Genomic DNA, 19,126 nt, shown 5'->3' with positions numbered 1-19,126 from the left:
TACCATCCCAAAAGTAAAGTGTGGTGGTAGCAGCCTCATGCTGTGGGGCTGTTTTTCAGTGGCAGGGACTGAGGGACTCATCAGAGTAGAAGAAAAGCTCAATGCACCAAAATATTGAGATAGCCTTAATGAAAACCTAGTCCAGATCATTCAGAACCTCAGACTGGGCAGAAGGTTCACCTTCCAACAGGACAATGACCATATGCACAAAGCAAGAGTCAATTATAGATATAACTCTGTGAATGTCCTTGAGTGGCCCAGCCAGAGCCTGAGCTTGAACCCAATGAAATATTTCTGGAGAAACCTGAAAATGTGCATCTGCCCCCATCCAACCTGACAGAGCTTGAGAGGTGAAGAGGTGAGGTGAAGAATGGCAGATAATTGCCAAATGCTGATGATCAAAGCTTGTCGCATCAAACAAAAAAGACTTTGAGACTGTAAAGGTGCTTCAGCTAAATATTTAGTTAAAGGGGTCATATGATGTTGCTAAAAAGAACATTATTTTGTGTATTTGGTGTAATGAAATGTGTTTATGCGGTTTAAAGTTCAAAAAACACATTATTTTCCACATACTGTACATTATTGTTTCTCCTCTATGCCCCGCCTTTTCGTCCTGTCCCTGCAGCTGAAAAACACCCCCACAGCATGATGCTGCCACCACCATGCTTCACTGTTGGGACTGTATTGGACAGGTGATGAGCAGTGCCTGGTTTTCTCCACACATACCTCTTAGAATTAAGGCCAAAAAGTTCTGTCTTGGTCTCATCAGACCAGAGAATCTTATTTCTCACCATCTTGGAGTCCTTCGGGTGTTTTTTAGCAAACTCCATGCGGGTTTTCATGTGTCTTGCACTGAGGAGAGGCTTCCGTCGGGCCACTCTGCCATAAAGCCCCGACTGGTGGAGGGCTGCAGTGATGGTTGACTTTCTACAACTTTCTCCCATCTCCTGGCTGCATCTCTGGAGCTCAGCCACAGTGATCTTTGGGTTCTTCTTTACCTCTCTCACCAAGGCTCTTCTCCCCCGATAGCTCAGTTTGGCCGGATGGCCAGCTCTAGGAAGGGTTCTGGTTGTCCCAAACGTCTTCCATTTAAGGATTATGGAGGCCACTGTGCTCTTAGGAACCTTAAGTGCAGCAGAAATTTTTTTGTAACCTTGGCCAGATCTGTGCCTTGCCACAATTCTGTCTCTGAGCTCTTCAGGCAGTTCCTTTGACCTCATGATTCTCATTTGCTCTGACATGCACTGTGAGCTGTAAGGTCTTATATAGGCAGGTGTGTGGCTTTCCTAATCAAGTTCAATCAGTATAATCAAACACAGCTGGACTCAGATGAAGGTGTAGAACCATCTCAAGGATGATCAGAAGAAATGGACGGCACCTGAGTTAAATATATGAGTGTCACAGCAAAGGGGGTGAATACTTAGGACCATGTGATATTTCAGTTTTTCTTTTTAATAAATCTGCAAAAATGTCAACAATTCTGTGTTTTTCTGTCAATATGGGGTGCTGTGTGTACATTAATGAGGAAAAAAAATTAACTTAAATGATTTTAGCAAATGGCTGCAATATAACAAAGAGTGAAAAATTTAAGGGGGTCTGAATACTTTCCGTACCCACTGTATATACACACACACAGGTGTGTGTGTGTGTGTGTGTGAGTGTGTGTGTGTGTGTACTCAAGATTATTTTATTTTACTTTGGAAGAATTTAGTGCATGATACAGCTGCATGTATTTGGTGTGCTTTTTTATTTTTAGAACGCTATTTTGAAAAGTAAAGAACAATACATTATACAATTATTTATGTATTGCGGAAAATATGCTAAAATAATTGCTCAAAATTTTCACATGTTCTAAATGAGAGAAAAAACTGACAAACTAAAAAAAAAAACTGAAAGCATGTAATAAATGTTATAAAAGTAATGAAATGTATGTATATTATATTATATTACATTAAATAAAAATGCCATTCATATAAAATACCAAGTCAACTATTATATTTCAAATTGTGTTTTGACAATTTAATAGTTAATCACAGACAAAGCAATCCTGAATCTCAGTGAAAGAGATTCATCTGAAAAGTAAATTTATTATATGATTTATATAGAGGAATATCAATATTTACATATTTCATTTATTTAAAAATAATTTATTTTAATCTTAAGATATGTCTTAATAGCAACACTGTAAATTCAGATTAAATTAATTCACTATAGGTTTTAATGAATAGCGAAGAAATGTACATTTAAATCAGGAAATTATTGAATAATAACCCAAATTAAATAGTAAGTAACAACATGCCACTAGTCCTGAGTCTAATTTTTGCTTTTTTCTTCAAAATGAAAACAATATTTGGTAACACTTTATTTTAGGGTCTCTTAACTAGTTGCTTATTAGCATGAATTTTACTAGAACATTAGCCATTTATTAGCGCATATTAATGCCTTATTCTACATCCCTAATCCTACCCAATACCTAAACTTAACAACTACCTTGCTAACTATTAATACGCAGCAAATTAGGAATTTATTGAGGGAAAAGTCGTAGTTAATAGTGAACAAGTGTTCCCTATTCTAAAGTGTTACCCAATATTTTTTACTCCACAAATCTAAAAACATTGATGTGTCCACACATCCATGATTAACAGACACAAAACACTTTGATATTCAACTTTGAGCACAGCCATTCATTAAATGAATGAAATTAGAGTATATTTTACATAAAAAACATGAATCCTATTTTATGACCATTATGTTCACTATGTTCACCATTATGTCTTTTTTTTTCATTGTTACAATATGAAAGTCTGAATATGTATGTCGCTCACTTGTTCTGCGGGCTGAGTGATTCCCAGTTTAGCATTGCGCAGGACCTCGGCGAGTCCGGCTCCTCCAGAGCTCTGGGGGGCGGTGTGACGCAGCAGGCTCAGCGCTCGCTCCGGGAGCTTGGTTGGCTGCGCACATGACTGCTGCCACGATGACAGCTTATGAGACAACAGCTCTCTCACCTACCAAACAAAATCAGATCTTTAGACTGCTGATGGCTACATACACAGCTTACTTTAATACCTACAGAAGTGCTCTGGTTAGAGTCTCTTCATCTCACCAGTCGTTCATATTTCTTTTAAAGGGGTCATATGATGTTGCTAAAATTTTTTGTGTATTTGGTGTAATGAGATTATGCGGTTTAAGGTTCAAAAAACACATTATTTTCCACATACTGTACATTATTGTTTCTCCTCTATGCCCCGCCTTTCTGAAACGCGTCGATTTTTACAAAGCTCATCAGTCTGAAAAGCGAGTTGTGATTGGCCAGCTATCCAGTGCGTTGTGATTGGCCGAATACCTCAAGCGTGTGATGGAAATGTTTCCTTTGTTTCCCTGTTTACCCTAACCAATCAGAGCCCATTGTCCCGGGGCGACGATTCAAAAACATTAAAACTCATTATAAACGAGGCATTTGTTGCATCCAGTGGGGACATAATTACGGATTATAATGAATTATACTGTCTTTTTACACGTTGGTTGCATCGCGCCGCGTAAACATAATATCATGTCAGAATTAGACCAAACAAAGTAGTTTCGCTTTCACAACGAAACACACGGCGGGTTAGAGTAAGCAGCGGCCGGCGGCTAGAGTGAGCGGCGGCGGGTGGGCTTGAGAACGGCGCGGCCGGCGGGCTTGCGGCAACCACATGTGACATCCCCAGGCTGGACTCCACTTCGTCCACGGTGAAGTGTTCATCGTCTGTTTGATTACATATTTAATTGATTTTTCTGTATATTTCTGCCATATGTACATAAACTGACAGTCACCACTGATAAGCTACTACTAAATATTGTAGAAACTTAATTTTCTGTAAAGTTGCTTTGCAACGATTTGTATCGTAAAAAGCGCTACAAATAAACTTGAATTGAATTGAATTGAACCTCGCTGCACCAAGACGATATCAATCCGCTTCAGCTATATGTCTGCATCAGGTCAGTAAGTAATTGGCATGTCTGTTTTTTTTCTATGTGGAGTAGTATATTAAATTAACAAAGTAGACTATATGCTAAATCCTTTAGTTTAAATGTGCTCACATGAATAGCCTTTATATGGTTCTGTTGTGTTTGTTTTGTTTATTCTGAGAATAACAAAATTTTGTCCCCATGAGTTCAGAGATTAGAATATAAAGCTTACAAAATGTTTTTCATATATTAGCGCTACGACCCAGAATCTGCCCCACCTAAATTTACGGTCAGGAGCCGCTACTGCAACTGACCTTTTCTTGCCTGCAAAATACTGCTAAAGTCACTTTTTTTCCATTGGAAAAGAGTAGCTTGGACATTGGTGTTTCACAGAGAAAAAAAAATTGGTTTTGCAACATAAATTTACATTTCTGGGTAGCTATCCCTTCTTCCTAGGACCCCTAACTAGATATTCCAGACACAAACCCTAAAACCCTGCAGCTCATCAGAGGGTTCATAGAAACCATCTGACCAAGAGAGCTCTCGTAAGCTCTGCTTTCTGTGCCAACAATCAGAACCTTTGGAGGAGCTGAGCCAATAGCTACTGAAGCCATACCAAACCCAGAAGTGTGTGTGTATAGGGCAGGGCAGCTGAGGGCCTCTCCACCTCTGTACCAGCAGGGCCTAAACTAATCCCTGTCCTGAGGCCCCAGAAAGATGTCACCCTCTGCCAACCGGCTGGTTCTCCCTGCTGCATCAGGAAATGTACTCCAGAGAAGCAACCAGGAAAAGACTGGCAGACTCAAGGCCTACGAAGAGTGTCTCTGTCTGGACTGAAGGGACAAATCCCTCCAGCAGAGCTACAGGACCGTGACCCCAACAATGCTAAAGAATTTTTGCCACATTTTCTATGAACCCAGCCAGAGAGAAGAGAGAGGGTATGTGTGAGAGAGTGAGGGACTTGATTTTTAAAAATATCCTTATTAATTAAATAAAAATCTGGATCTATATATCTATAAAAACCATAAACATAAAAAACTGTAAATATTTCCTCATAAATTACATAAATAATATTGAAATAAAAATGTACAATTAGATTCAATCAGAAAACTATTAGAACCTCCAGAAATAAAACAATAAAAAAATTGAACATTACGAGTTATAAAACATTTACGATGATATAAAAAAGCATACTTTATTGTCAGCCTTTTTCCACAAAACATTTTGTCTATAAAGTAGGATCAATACACCCCCTTTCCTTGGCTTTGTTTTTTCCTGGTACACAAAATAGCCAACTTATAATAATAATAATTTTTGCTTGTTCTCTACTGAGTACTTTGGGCCATAAATTAACAATGGAAAATTAAACAAACCCATTAAATTTAGACTCCAAAACTTCACCAACTACATCAAATTTGACACCTTTTTTAGATGTTTCAGATACTTTACAAAAAGGACAGGGACCGCTAGCTACATTTCAGACCATTTGCTTTCTGTTAGATCTTTAAGGTCTTGATAGCTTGATAGTTGATACTTTTCACGCATACTGTATATAAAGTTTGCTGTATGCAAGCTGTATATGAAGTACACTATCCTTTTAATGTTATCCTTTTTTTCTGACTGCAGGCAAATTCTTCTTTAATCAAAATGTTTTTGCTATGACAGAACCTCAATGCTACATTCTTTACAAGCTTGCATTATGGATGTGACAAATTTCTGATGAAAGATCCCTTCAATATCAACACTCTTCCAATTAGTTTCATCCAGAAAATTATTCATATTTTCAACAGAATTAAAATCTCCAAATCTCCATCAATACATTAATTGTCATGTCTAATACTCTAGCTTCTGACTCTTTTTCCGCTTCACCATTTAAACCTGTAACACCTCCATTCTATCTTCAATGTAACAATAATGATACAACCTGTAATGATACAACCATTAGACTAAACTTCTTTATCCTTACAGTATTTTCAGAAGCATTTATACTCACCTCCACTCTATCACCAGCTTCAATATCTTTATTCGATTCTCCTTCCATTTCTTGAGCACCTGCATTACTCAGCAGCCTTTGAGTAATAAGTACAAGGACACTTTGAGTAATAAGTACAAGTACACTTGTTTCGCTGTGTCAGGTAAATCTATCATGGCCAATGTCTCCACAATCAAAACAATGCAAATTGTTAGTACTTGAATATACCATGAATGAACTCCATAGGTCACTTAAAACGAAACATTGAGTGTTTTAGTGGGAGATGACAAAAATGAATGAATGAATGAATCTTTATTGTCATTAAACACTTATTTTTTTTACCCAAATGCTGGGTTCAGTCTGTTGGGTCATTTTATTGGGTGGGTTTTAATATTTTTACCCAGGTGCTGGGTAGTTTTTCTGTAACTTATTACAGAATTATTTATTTAGTTATTTTTTCTACACAGCCGCTGGGTTGAGCCTGTCTCCATTAAAACAATCCAGCTGCTGAGTTACAGTCAGAACGCGGGCTTTTTGTGTCCTCTACAGGAGAGAGCGGTTCTTAGTGCCTTTGGTTGTCACGATTCACACTTGGAGAATGAGAACGAAGAAGCAAGGAGACGAGGAGTAAAGCAAACTCCAAAGTATTTAATACACTCAGAAACACTACACAAAGCGGGGAACACAGGAAATCACAGAGAACACAGAACGAAATGACATTTAACACCGGACAGAAAACGAGGGGCAGAACACACTTTAAATACACAGTAACTAATTAAACACCGCTGGAACCAATAGAACTAAATAGGGACAGGAACAGGAAACAAACAAATATGGGCATAATAATCAAACTGAAGCACATGGGGGAGGAAAACACAACACGAGACATGGAACAGAGTCTGACATTGGTGTACTTCGAAATAAAGGTTTGTATACATTTTATTTAATTTATAAAGTCTGTGCTGTAAATTATATTATTTTACGCAATGCAGCATCCAAGGACAAGATGTCAGTCAGCTGCGTCAGCAGCGATCGTTTAGCATGATGGAAACACCTTTTGCCTTGCTTAATATAAATTGATTACATTTGTTATAATACTGAATTTAATTTAATTTGATGTTTAAATATGTTCTCTAATCTCAGTACTGTTTGTTTATGGGCAGGTTATGGAGTCAGTCAGTCACGGCATCTTTCAGCTATGAGTGAAATGGTCTGAGGTTCGTAGTTCCCCCACCGAACAGCAGCCCATTACCAGCTCAGATTTTAGCGACGCACTGGCACGAGAACTAGACTATATTATATTGACTATATTTCAGTAAAAAAGTTATTATAGAGAACAGTTGAATACACTTAAATTAAAATGCTACTTTTAAATGTTACATTTTATTTCTAAAATGCTTGTTAAACAAGTATTGTAATCTATGCTATATTCACCCAAATGAATTCAATTTGGCTTACATTTTGTCTATGGGTGTTCTTGCTTAATAATAAATGTTTATCTTTTGATTATTGCTGTTGCCTCTAGTAATTCTGTGTGTGATTTTTCATTTCCAGCCCATTTTAAGCCAGCAATATAATAATTTTTTACTTAAATAAAACAACCCAGCATGTTGGGTAAAAACATTTAACCCAACCAGCTGGGTCAAAATAACCAAGCATATTTACCCAGCGCTGGGTTGCCAAATAACCCAAATTGGGTTGTTTTTAACCCAGCATTTTTAGAGTGTATGCACCCAGTGGTACAGAACAACAAAATAGTATTAGCAGCTCTTTAAGACAAATAACAAATGGAGAATACACAGAACGTAAAAAGTGCGTCTTTTTTTCTGAGCGCTGAGCCGCTGCGTCTGAATGTGCTGCCATATTGATTGATAGATAAAAACATGAAAACTTGTCATCTAAAAGAAAAAACATGTTTAGGTTTGGTAGATTTGCAGCCCAAAGAAACCACTTTTACAGCACTAACCATCTTTCCAATCAGAGTGTATTATTGTGCATCTTTGACAAGAAGGGGCACACTGAAAATTGTCACTTTTGTAGCTAGAGCAAACATAAGTGTAATGGGTAGTTTTTAACTGTGAAAAAGTTTAAGAAACTTCTCATTCTCACATATGCCTCTCACACACCATGCTCACTCCCAGAATGCAACAAAAAGAGAGAGGGAGGGAGGAAAAGAAAGAGATAACAGCTGGAAAAATATAAAAGAAAGAGTGGAACTATAAAAAGATAAGATGTGAATACAAGCATTTCGATTGAAATTATGAAAATGAAATGTATTCCATAGACTTACACTGAAAGAAAGAGCCCAAGCCATATACAGTATGGAGACTAGAATATTATAGACATGGGCCAGTAAGCAACCACCTTTCTACCACCAAGTACAGCAAGCACCCTTAAAGCCAGAACACATTTCACCTTAATCTCGTAGCAACACCTTGGTAACCATTGACATCAAACTTGCAACAACCCTCGAAGCTAGGGAAAAGTCTCTTGTTTACACACATATGACAGTTAACTGAAGCAAGAGATTATGGTTTATAAAGTTATAAATATGGATATTTTTCTTACACAAATGCATCGCTTCACTTCAGAAAGCCTTTATTAACCCCCTGGAGCCATAACATCACACTGTTATTGATCTGGGGCCATATTCACAAAACATATTTAGGGCTAAATACAGTATAGCTCCTAACTTGCTGATTTAGGATAAAGTCTTAAAAATAATGTGTGTCAGTCCTAATTTTAGAACTCCTACATTTTTGCTCTAAGAGTATTTCACAAAGTGTTATAATGCTAAAATCAGCTCCTAAATCTGTGAAAAGTTAGGGGGAGTCAAGGGGACTCCTAAGACCAAATCACAAAGCATCCTAAAATGGCTGTTGCTGTTGAATGGCTGTTGAATTTATTTAACGATAAATTTCCTTTATTTCAGTTGTGCTTCTTTTCATGTGCAAGTTAGGCAAGAAGTAAATCATAATGAGCTTTTATAGCCTATTCCACAATAGAAATAAAGGTGACTTGACTTAACTTGAAAGGAAGCCAGAACCAGATTTGTCCTAATATCGCTGCTTTATTTGTCCTACCAAAAATGCTGAGATCAACAAATGAACAGCGTACAAATGATTGCACTGATGTATACTAGAGAAAAAGAGAAGGGTGGTGGTTAGAGCACAAGGGAGGTGGAGAACAGCAGGACACAGTGTCGATTATGAGTTCCATGAAGTGATCAATGATTTCATTAATAAGACAGATCATATGGCTGTCACCAAACTGACACTGGTGTGAGAAATGATCCCGCAGCACATTTACCAAACACTTCCAATTGGGAATACCGGAATAACCCCCCCATACACACACACATATCCGCACATCTATTCAATAATTCCCTGTTAGTGTAACAGCCCTGCACCAAACGGAGAAAAAAGGGGGGCAGGCCAGCAGGATGGAAAAAATGAAAATAACGTCAGAATGAATGGCTCTGAGAGGGGGAGAAACAGGAAGAGGAAAGGAGAAAATCCATTTTGAGGCCCCATTTTCAATTAGGCTCCACAAGCTGTTATCACAGGTGTCGCAGAATAGGGCAGAGTAAGGGAGAGTGGCTGCTATCCGCCTGCTGAAATGAACCCTTATCTGCACGCCACAAAGATGGGCTGGGACATACTATCTGTAAATTACTTTCCGGCCATGCTGCTAACAGGAACTTTATTTCTGTCAGATGACATTCGCCTCTATTTGCTGCTGATCATTTAAATGGCTGCTTAAAAAGAGGGATGTCAAATCTGCCTCTCTCTTTCTGTTCACTTTGGCTATCTTTTCATCTATTTAATTGGCCCATCTTTTTTTTGGTGCTATGAACGCTTATTGCAATCTCCGAATATGCCTGAACTAATAAAAAAAAAAAAAAAAAACACCCTTTAAGCTACACTAATTCAGCAAAAACAAATAAATTTAAAAATACTATTCTTTTGCACAAAAAGTTAAATTATGCACCTTAGCCTCATTTTTGCAAGATCCAGTTCCCAATGTAGATCTGTTCTGCAGGTTTTAACTAAAGAAAAGACGGTTCTTCTCTACAAAAATTGACTGCAATGGTCCCTAAAACCTATTAACCCTTCAAATATTTCACAGTGGACTCTCAAGGCTCCTGGACTAGAGCGGATTCATGAATGAACTCTGAAGGCTCCCGGACTGGAGCGGATTCTGGAGTGGAGCGGGTTCTCCTGGGCCAACAAGGCAGGAAGCTTAAGTGGGGCCAGCAAAGTAGAGAGCTTAGGTGGGGCCGGCAGGGCAAGGATCATGGGTGGAGCCAGCAGGGCCAGGATCATGGGTGAGACAAGGAGAGCGGGCTGCTCAGTAATCTCTGGGACCACCAGAGTCAGGTCCTCCTGGACCACCAGACTAGGGACCACAGGAGTCAGGACCACGGGACTTGGAACCACAGGAGTCGGGTCCTCCATGACCACCAGACTTGGGATCACCAATCGTGGCAACAGAGTAGGAGCTCTCCTCCTCCTCCGAGAACGAGTCGACCCGGCAGGAATAGGCACAGGCTGGGAGGTTGGAAGAACAGAGAGAGGAAGCCACTCCTCCTGCAGCAGTTGCCTCTCCATTCACTGGCAACAGTAGTCGACCACCTCCCAATAAGTCCAGGTTTCTAAATCACCCAGCTACTCCCAATCAAAAGGGTCATCCAGTCCAGACAGGAAGCAGTGGATGATGGTAACCTCCTTAAAACCCAATCCCTCGACAGCATCAAGGAGGCCTTGACCAAATATCCCAAAAGGATGATTGTTCTGGTGGCATAATTGCCGTCTTCTTGCCAGGGATAGGTCTTGAGAGGCTGCTTCCGGCATGACAGGAGCTGGGTACAAAAATAAACCCATACTAGCACTGGCTGACTGCTGGGTTCCAAACTGGTTGGTTCGTTCTGTCACGAGTAGCAGACAGGACCCAAATGCAAGACAGCCAGGCTAGCACAAAAAAGGACTTTTATTAAACAAAGAAACAAAAAATAAAACAAAGCAGGGCAAAACTCAACTGGCACACATGAACAGCCAGGAGAAACACAACCAACGACATGAACAACAACGAACCAACACAGGACTGCAAACATACGGAGAATAAGTAGGGCAGGTAATGAGGGACAACAGGTGGGATAACAGAAACAATAATGAGATAACAAGAAGGGCGGGGTCAGACAATGAGACAGGAGAGCACATGGCACAAACAAACACACAACAAGCCATGTGCTCACACAAAACACAGTGTCATCTGGTGGCCATCTAGGGCACACTAGCAGAATACCATGACAAGTGATATATAAAATTATTTATTTCAATGTATTTATAAAATTTAAATTATTAGTAGCCTCAGGTTTGACAAGTTTCAAAGAGGCTTCCCCAGGCTTCCCCCATAGTTTACACTGAACACTTCTCAAGTTATTGAAAACATGAGTGGAAACAATTTGCCTGACAAAGTTCTCCCTCACAGCCAGGAGAAACACAACCAACGACATGAACAACAACGAACCAACACAGGACTGCAAACATACGGAGAATAAGTAGGGCAGGTAATGAGGGACAACAGGTGGGATAACTGAAACAATAATGAGATAACAAGAAGGGCGGGGTCAGACAATGAGACAGGAGAGCACATGGCACAAACAAACACACAACAAGCCATGTGCTCACACAAAACACAGTGTCATCTGGTGGCCATCTAGGGCACACTAGCAGAATACCATGACAAGTGATATATAAAATTATTTATTTCAATGTATTTATAAAATTTAAATTATTAGTAGCCTCAGGTTTGACAAGTTTCAAAGAGGCTTCCCCAGGCTTCCCCCATGGTTTACACTGAACACTTCTCAAGTTATTGAAAACATGAGTGGAAACAATTTGCCTGACAAAGTTTTCCCTCCTTTTGTCCTCTGTTTGTCCTTGCTTTCTTCACTTCCCTTCCTCGATTCTTTATGCTTCCTTCGTTCTTGTTCATTTCATCACTCTGGCATCCATGAAACAGTATGGCAAACCAACAACACCAAAACGATTTTGCACTCTCATTCTCTATGTCCCTCTGTCCTCTCTCTCACTCTGAATGGCAGGTGCCTTTTTGCCCCTTTCTCCTTTTTAATTAACAAATTATCCCATGACGAACAGGTTCATTCAGTTGATGCACACGAACATCTCTTTCTCTTTCTTTTTCTTTTTCTCTCTCTCCCTCGCATAGTCCAGGCAGCAACAATAGAATCAGAGGACTTTGTGGTCCACCTGCCTAGCAAATGATGTGAGTTGAGGAGGAGGGAAGCCCCTTCCCTTTGCTCCTACCAAAGAGGACCAATCAGGCCATTGTGGTGGCACAGTCGGTTCCTTTGAGCTGTCAGGCTGGGGGAGCTGGTCCACAGATGAATGCTTTGCAGGCCTACGCCAGTCTTTAGCTAACCATGTGGGAATGCTCCCCACCAAGCCTGGACAATTACAGACTGCAGCTAAACTTTTACATAAACTTTTACGCTGTGTGGTGAGAGAAAGTGGAAAGGAATAAAAGTATTAAGATAAAGGGGAAGGAAATGGGAAAAGAGACATTTTCATGCATTTTAAGTTCATGTATTAAGTATTCTTGTACCCCAATAGGTAAAGCATAACTCACAGCACCAAGGTCATAGGTTTGATTTCACCACATACTTGGATGTCTCTTTCACATACTGGCACGTGCATTTATCAGAATAATCTGATAAAAAGATTTGTAAAAAAAAAATGTCATTATGCAAATATATAAAAAACTATTTATATTTAATTATTTATAGATATAAATTATAAAGAATAAACCATTGTTATATATAATATCATTATTTATAAATAAACACATAATAATAACAATAATAATAAAACTGTTATGCATAATCAAATAATAGTAATAATTATTTTATTATTCAGTATTTCCTTTGTTGATTCTAAATTAATATGATGTATGCAATGTGTAAATATGTTAATAATTAATATATAAATTATTTGTGAAAAAAAGGATTATGTATGATTAGTTATATTTTTTTATCTATTTACATCCCTAAAGAAATTCTAAACTACAAATCTTTCATTAATTAAAAATATTTCAGTGATCTTTTCTCTCTTAAAATTAAACTTGGATTTCTTTACTCCCTACAAGCTACTCTTTCTCAAAATCATTCAAGATTGTATTTCATTCTTTTTCTAAACTCCAACTCCACATTCTCACTGTATTATTTGGGGTTTCCCCTTCTGCAGATCCTCCGGACATGCCTGGACTGATCTAGGATCAGTTTAAGCATTTAGCCAATCCAGGGTCTGTAAAAGAGGCGGAACAGTTGGCTGCTGCCACTGTAGGGCCTTTCACAATTGCCTTTTGTTAGTCTTGAGGGGGCGGCCCGGGCGACATGGGTTAAAGTTGACTGGGGTTTAGGTTACATCAGATAAGAGGTTATGAGTATTGGAAGACCAAGAGAATGCAGGGGAATTATAACCACACCAGGAATGTGCAACCTATCTAATGGCTGTGGTAAGACCCTTCGGGGAGCAGGTCTAGGGTCTGTTGTGATAGATGGCTCATTATGGTTCTGTTGAGAGCTTGTGGTCAGGACAGCTTACTGGAATCAGAGCTTATGAAAATGATAATATATATATATATAAACCTGGCCCACCATTGAAATGTCAATTTTGTTAGATTTTCCATCACACTCTGCCTTGAGGACAAATTCTATAAACAGTTTGCTCAGTAATAGTGCAAACACATCATAAAACATAAAGGTCTTTGCCAGGATTGTAGGATACCTGAAAGTATGGAGCATGTCTAAGGATGGGCAAGGCTTAGCCCTCCTCTGGCCACAGATTGCAAATTAAGACTAAATGTTTGCACTAGACTTTCGTTGCTTTCTTTCTGTATATAATTTATTCTCTGTTTGAATAACCGTGGAAATGAAAGCGTTATAATTAGTAACTTAAAATGTTTTTATTAAATTCTGGTACTTGCCTAAAACGACGGGTTTATGATGTATGTAGTCAATAGATTACACCAGGTGTCGGCAACATTGGCATGCGTGCCAACTTTGGCATGCAGAGTGATAATCACTGGCACGCGAATAATAGTGAAAACAGCATACTGACGTACATTTTGAGGTAGTCATTCCTCATAGTCACACAGCTTGTTCGGAGCTATAAATACTATTAAAGCGTGAGAATTAACCTGTGCTAGTCTACAGATGCGCTTGGCTCTGGAAAACCGTTCGCGTGACCGCTGCGCATATGAGGCGATTCAGATCAATGCTGCGCTGTGCTTTTGCATAGGTTAAGTTCGTTTAGCTTCAGTCATGTTTCATTACGCAGCGCTCTGTTTCTTAGGATGACAAAAAGCTTTTAAAGTTACATTCACAACCTGATTTGCTTCAGTGGTCTAACAGTGCTAGTCAATGTCAAAATAATTGAGCTGGCCAATCAAATCAAATTAGGTGGGGTTTACTGTTCACAGAAGCAGAGCATGAATTCCAGAAAATGCAAATCATTTTATGATAGAAATGTTGAATGACCGACAGCTATATCCAGTGACGCAAACTACTTGACTTTTTTCTCAGTCATGGCCATTCCCTCATTGTTGAGAAATATAATGAAGCGATTCAGTATCGAAGCTGTTTTATTAATAAAAGTCATGGGGCAGCGTTGAAAACAAGTTTCTGTGCTTCTGGATGTTTTTGTGTGTGTGTGTGTGTGCGTGAGTGTGTGTGTGTGTGTGTGTGTGTGTGTGTGTAGCGCGATCTCCAATCTCTGTGTGCAGTGTCAATTAAAGCAGTGTGTTAATATAGAACAGTGATTAAACTGAACGGTTTTAATGCACAGTTGGCCCTGTCACACACACATACAGTGAGTGGTGTTCAGTAGGGTCACACTGTAAATCTGTTATTCAAAATCTAATTTAAACATTAAAATAAAGAATATTTCAGGATTTTGCAAAGTTTAAAAAACAATGTATTAAAAAAAAGATATTAATTTAAAAGTGAACCCCTGGGTCTCTAACCCTGAGTGTGGGACTGAATCCTGGCTAGATGAGCACTGCAGCAAACTTTCCAAGACAAACCTTATGTTGTTCAGAGGAGTAATTACCCTCGCCTTACAGAGAAAAATCCACAATCAGTAAGCCAAATTACATCCATACTTTTTCCACAACAGTAAAGCTCTATCCCCCATCTATGTTCATTCCCTCCAAACCCCAAGCCCCCCACCTCTAATTAATGAAGGAGAGCTTGCCATCTGGGAATGACTAACAGTGAGAGAGAGAGAAAGCAAGAGGGGGGTGGGGGGTGGAGACAGAACTCATAACAACAATTAACGATGCCCTGTTCCACAAAAAAAGGACATTCTTTTTCTGACTTCCTGCCATATCACCAGAGGCTTTCATATGGAGTGGTACAACAAAATAAGATCACTAATCAACCAAGACAAACAACACCCACACAACATTTGTGCAACTTTTTGTGTGGAGAAAAATGTTTGTTTCAACACTAATGCTAATGACATTTTAAGGTGTATGAGATTTTCAGCAAATCCAAGTTTTTGGTTGATAGATTCTAGTAGGCCCAAGCCAGAGCTGTAGAGAGAGAGAGTTGTGACAACTCCGTTCACTCCAATGGACCAGTTTTTTTACAGCAATGGCGGATCGTGGAGCCGCTCAATAGTTCCCGGAAGTTAGCGCTAATACTATCAGCGCCGTAGAGATGTATCAGAAGAGACCGCTTTGACGAACTTTTAAAAGGTAAGACATTTATAGAAAATAGTATATTATCAGCACATCTAATCAAATTACCCTGTGCATTAAAACAGATGATTATTAGATTATTCCTCACTTAATTAGTAGATTTACGGGATGTTATTCATTCTCTTCATGCAGTTTCATCCATCGTTGTGTAATTTAAAAGTGATTTTGCTGGTGGGGAGTTATTAAATAGACTTAGATATATTGCAAAGGATGCAGATGGACCAAAGTGAGAATGAAAAGTTTAATGTAGGTGAGCAGTTTTCATTTCAGAATCATGCTAGGCTAAATTTCCAAAAATGTATTATATAATATTATAATATTATAGAAGTAATTACAGTAAACCTGTACATTATTACTGTATTTTATACTTAAACGTCTTAGCTACTAAAGAAGCACTGTGTTGAAGGAGCAGATGCCACAGGACTGCAATGTGATGGAGCATCACTTAACCATTTCTCCTGTGTTTTTCTCCTTCGCTATCTTGCTTTCAGAACAAGAACCACCTGAAGACTGTAAAGAGACATCACCCTCACAATGAGTCTCTTCACTGGTTTTGGCAAGTCTTTCCCTGCTCTTTGTGAAAAAGTGCCAGTTCCCTAGTATGATTACATCACATTTTGTTGGTGTAATCTGTAGATTGCTCCTGCTGACTATATCCAGCCTCTTACGAAGCCTTCAGATGACCCAACACCTGTGAAGAAATATATATACTACGTATACATGTATACATTATTTTATAAATAATGTAAATAAATTATTTTATTGTCTACTAATTACCAAAAATCACAGTTCTGTCTCTCCAACTCAATGTATTTCAATTGCCCGCTATGAACTTCCTGGAACTATTTGAGGTCTACGTGAATCACGTGACGATCGAGCGTTTTGGACTTCCGTTGACGCAACTCTCTCTTTCTATGGCTCTGGCCCAAGCTAGTCAGAGCTGGTCTAGATGCACAATCAACTAGACTACAAGGTGGTAGGCCTGGTTTTGACCTGGTAGACCCTCTTGGTCAAGCTGGTTAGAGTTGGTAGACTACTTCAAACTAGCGATAACAACCCAGGCTTGTTGAACAAGAAAAAGTATCATAATATCATTTTACAACATTTCTGTAAAATGATATTATGATGCTGCTTGAAAGTTTTGAGGCACTTTAAAGTTAAATTGTGAATCGCTAGTTAGTAAAAGTGCATTTAGTTATATCTGAAATGAATATGAATTAATTTTATCTGAATGAATTTGCAAATAACAGAAACGCAAAAATAATTACTTGTTTTCAAACAGGTTTCCCACACACTGCTACTGGTCAGCCAAACAGATATCCCCACCCCCAACTTACATCATTGATTCAGCTGTTCCTGTGTCAAGTTGGTCGAGATTCTCAACAAAACAGAGCAATGTTTGATAAAATTTACAAAAATTACTCTTTTAAACAATTTAAACACACAGAATCAATAGAGAATAGAAATCAAAGCTTGACAAGTAATCAGAAGAAAAGAGAGGTTTAAATGTTGAAGTTGTACCATTGGAGGTAGTGCTGGAGGCCACAGCCTTTTCACTGATTTCTGCACGGGTGGGCACGCTCTTGGTGGCTACAATGGTCTCCACTCTCTTCTTCTTCTCTGCTGTAGAACTGGTCTGGGACTGGGTTTCCATGACAACTGTGCATTCCTCAGTACCTCATCAAGACAGGATACCTGAGGGGTCACGTAAGGAAGAGGTCAGTGGTGGGAGATAAAAAAAAAATTACAAAAATAAACATCATTAACAAATAAAACACAATTAAAAACAATCAGTTAATCAGTCCATACACTAAACATGACTGTTTTTCCAACTTTCCAGCTCCATAAAGAAACCAAATTTTCTATTTAACAATATATCAAAATAACAATTACTTACTTTATAAATATTTTAAGATTAAATAAAAACCACAAATTTCCCTTAAATGTTAAAAATTCAGTTATAATTATTAGAAATGTGTAGTCTATCTAAAAAAATGTTTTCTAATTTACAAGAGTACGTAACAAGAGGATTTACAACACAGCTATTCAAGTTTGGTGTGCTTGAATGGGATGTAACGATGCTGAATGAGGAGGGGGTATATACAAAAACAGTTAACTTTGTTTGCTTAGGGATTTTTCTCAACAGTCACTTGAGTGTGTGTTGACACAATCTATTAAAAATCCTGGATTAATATATATTGGGTAAATTACTCTAAAAAAGTAATTAGATTACTGTACAAATTACTGTCTCCAAAAAGTATTTAATTGCTTATTACTAATTACTTTCTAAATCATATATCAAAGTTAATGAATGATACAAGGACAGACATGAAACGGTTATTTTAATTCTTTCAAATAAATAATAGATAACTACCTAAATTATTCTGGTCACACTTTAGATTAGGGTCCAATTCTCACTGTTAACTAACTATTTACTATGAACTAACTATACTTTTGCCTTAATATACTCCTAATTACTGCTTATTAATACTTAATAAAGTAGTTGTTGACAAATAGGGGTCCTATTATGCTTTTTCACTTTTTGAATTTTAGTCAGTGTGTAGTGTGTATGTTTGGGCATAAAAAAGATCTTCAAATTTACAAATCTCAAAGTCCACTCCAAAGGGAGATATTTCGTTTTTAAAAAATCCCTTTTCAAGAACTACAACGAATGGCTCGTTTGGACTACAGTGTTTGTTTTTCCGGTTTTTGTGATATCACAAAGCGGCCCATTAGAATATAATTAAAATAATTCCCGCCTATGGAAATTCTAATGGTTGGGGGGTGGGGAGGGGCGAGGTCGTGCACTGTAAAATCCAATAGTTTACCTTACTTAGTTTTACAGCCACTTTTAACTAAATGTAAATATACTATGCGCTGTCTCAAACTATACCTACCTCTTCCGGTTTGTCTGATTTGTCGTTGTGTTTTCTGACTTGTTATTTTGTTTTCGAATTTGTCATTGTGTTTTCTGACTTGTTATAATGTTTTCTGAATTGTTGTTGTGCTTTCTGAATTGTTATTTTGTTTTTTAGACTTGCATTTGCGTTTGTAATTTGTTATTTTGTTTTCAGAATTGTGATTTGCTTTGCACTTCTCGGCCACCGTACATATGCACTTACCTGTACATAGTAAATGCAGTTATTTTTAAGCGGTTGTTGACATCCTATCTAAAACGTGATTTAGCCAAAAAATAAAAAATAAAAATAATAATAATGTTACCACTCTAATATGTCTTGCAATATCCATGTGTGCAAAGGTTCTGTGCGATCCTCTTGTTCAATATTCTCTGGGTCTGAATCCGGTTCAAATTGATATGGCAATATTGACGCCATCCTTAACTAAACTTGCTGCTTTAGCAAGGGGCGGGGCAGTACTGAAGCTGTTCGCCAATCACAACGCACTGGGACAGCTAACCAATCA

At 38.2% G+C, this 19,126-nt stretch overlaps 1 protein-coding gene across 2 annotated transcripts in view; it reads right to left on the bottom strand.

Moving 5' to 3' along the window:
* The window catches only part of LOC107749627 (transcriptional activator GLI3-like), a 230,462-nt gene that overhangs the window by 169,628 nt on the left and 41,708 nt on the right, over nt 1-19,126 (bottom strand). For both annotated transcript variants that reach the window (XM_016564794.1, XM_016564795.1), the window contains exon 2: nt 17,225-17,398. In XM_016564794.1, coding sequence (XP_016420280.1) covers nt 17,225-17,357 — 133 coding nt within the window. In that variant the 5' untranslated portion in view covers nt 17,358-17,398. The remainder of the gene's footprint in view (nt 1-17,224; nt 17,399-19,126) is intronic.

Source organism: Sinocyclocheilus rhinocerous, unplaced genomic scaffold (genome assembly GCF_001515625.1).
Source record: "Sinocyclocheilus rhinocerous isolate Xijiao unplaced genomic scaffold, SAMN03320098_v1.1 scaffold1423, whole genome shotgun sequence".
Classification (NCBI taxonomy): Eukaryota; Metazoa; Chordata; class Actinopteri; order Cypriniformes; family Cyprinidae; genus Sinocyclocheilus; species Sinocyclocheilus rhinocerous.
The sequence above is the reverse complement of the archived record's forward strand: the minus strand, read 5'-3'. Positions and strand labels throughout refer to the sequence as shown.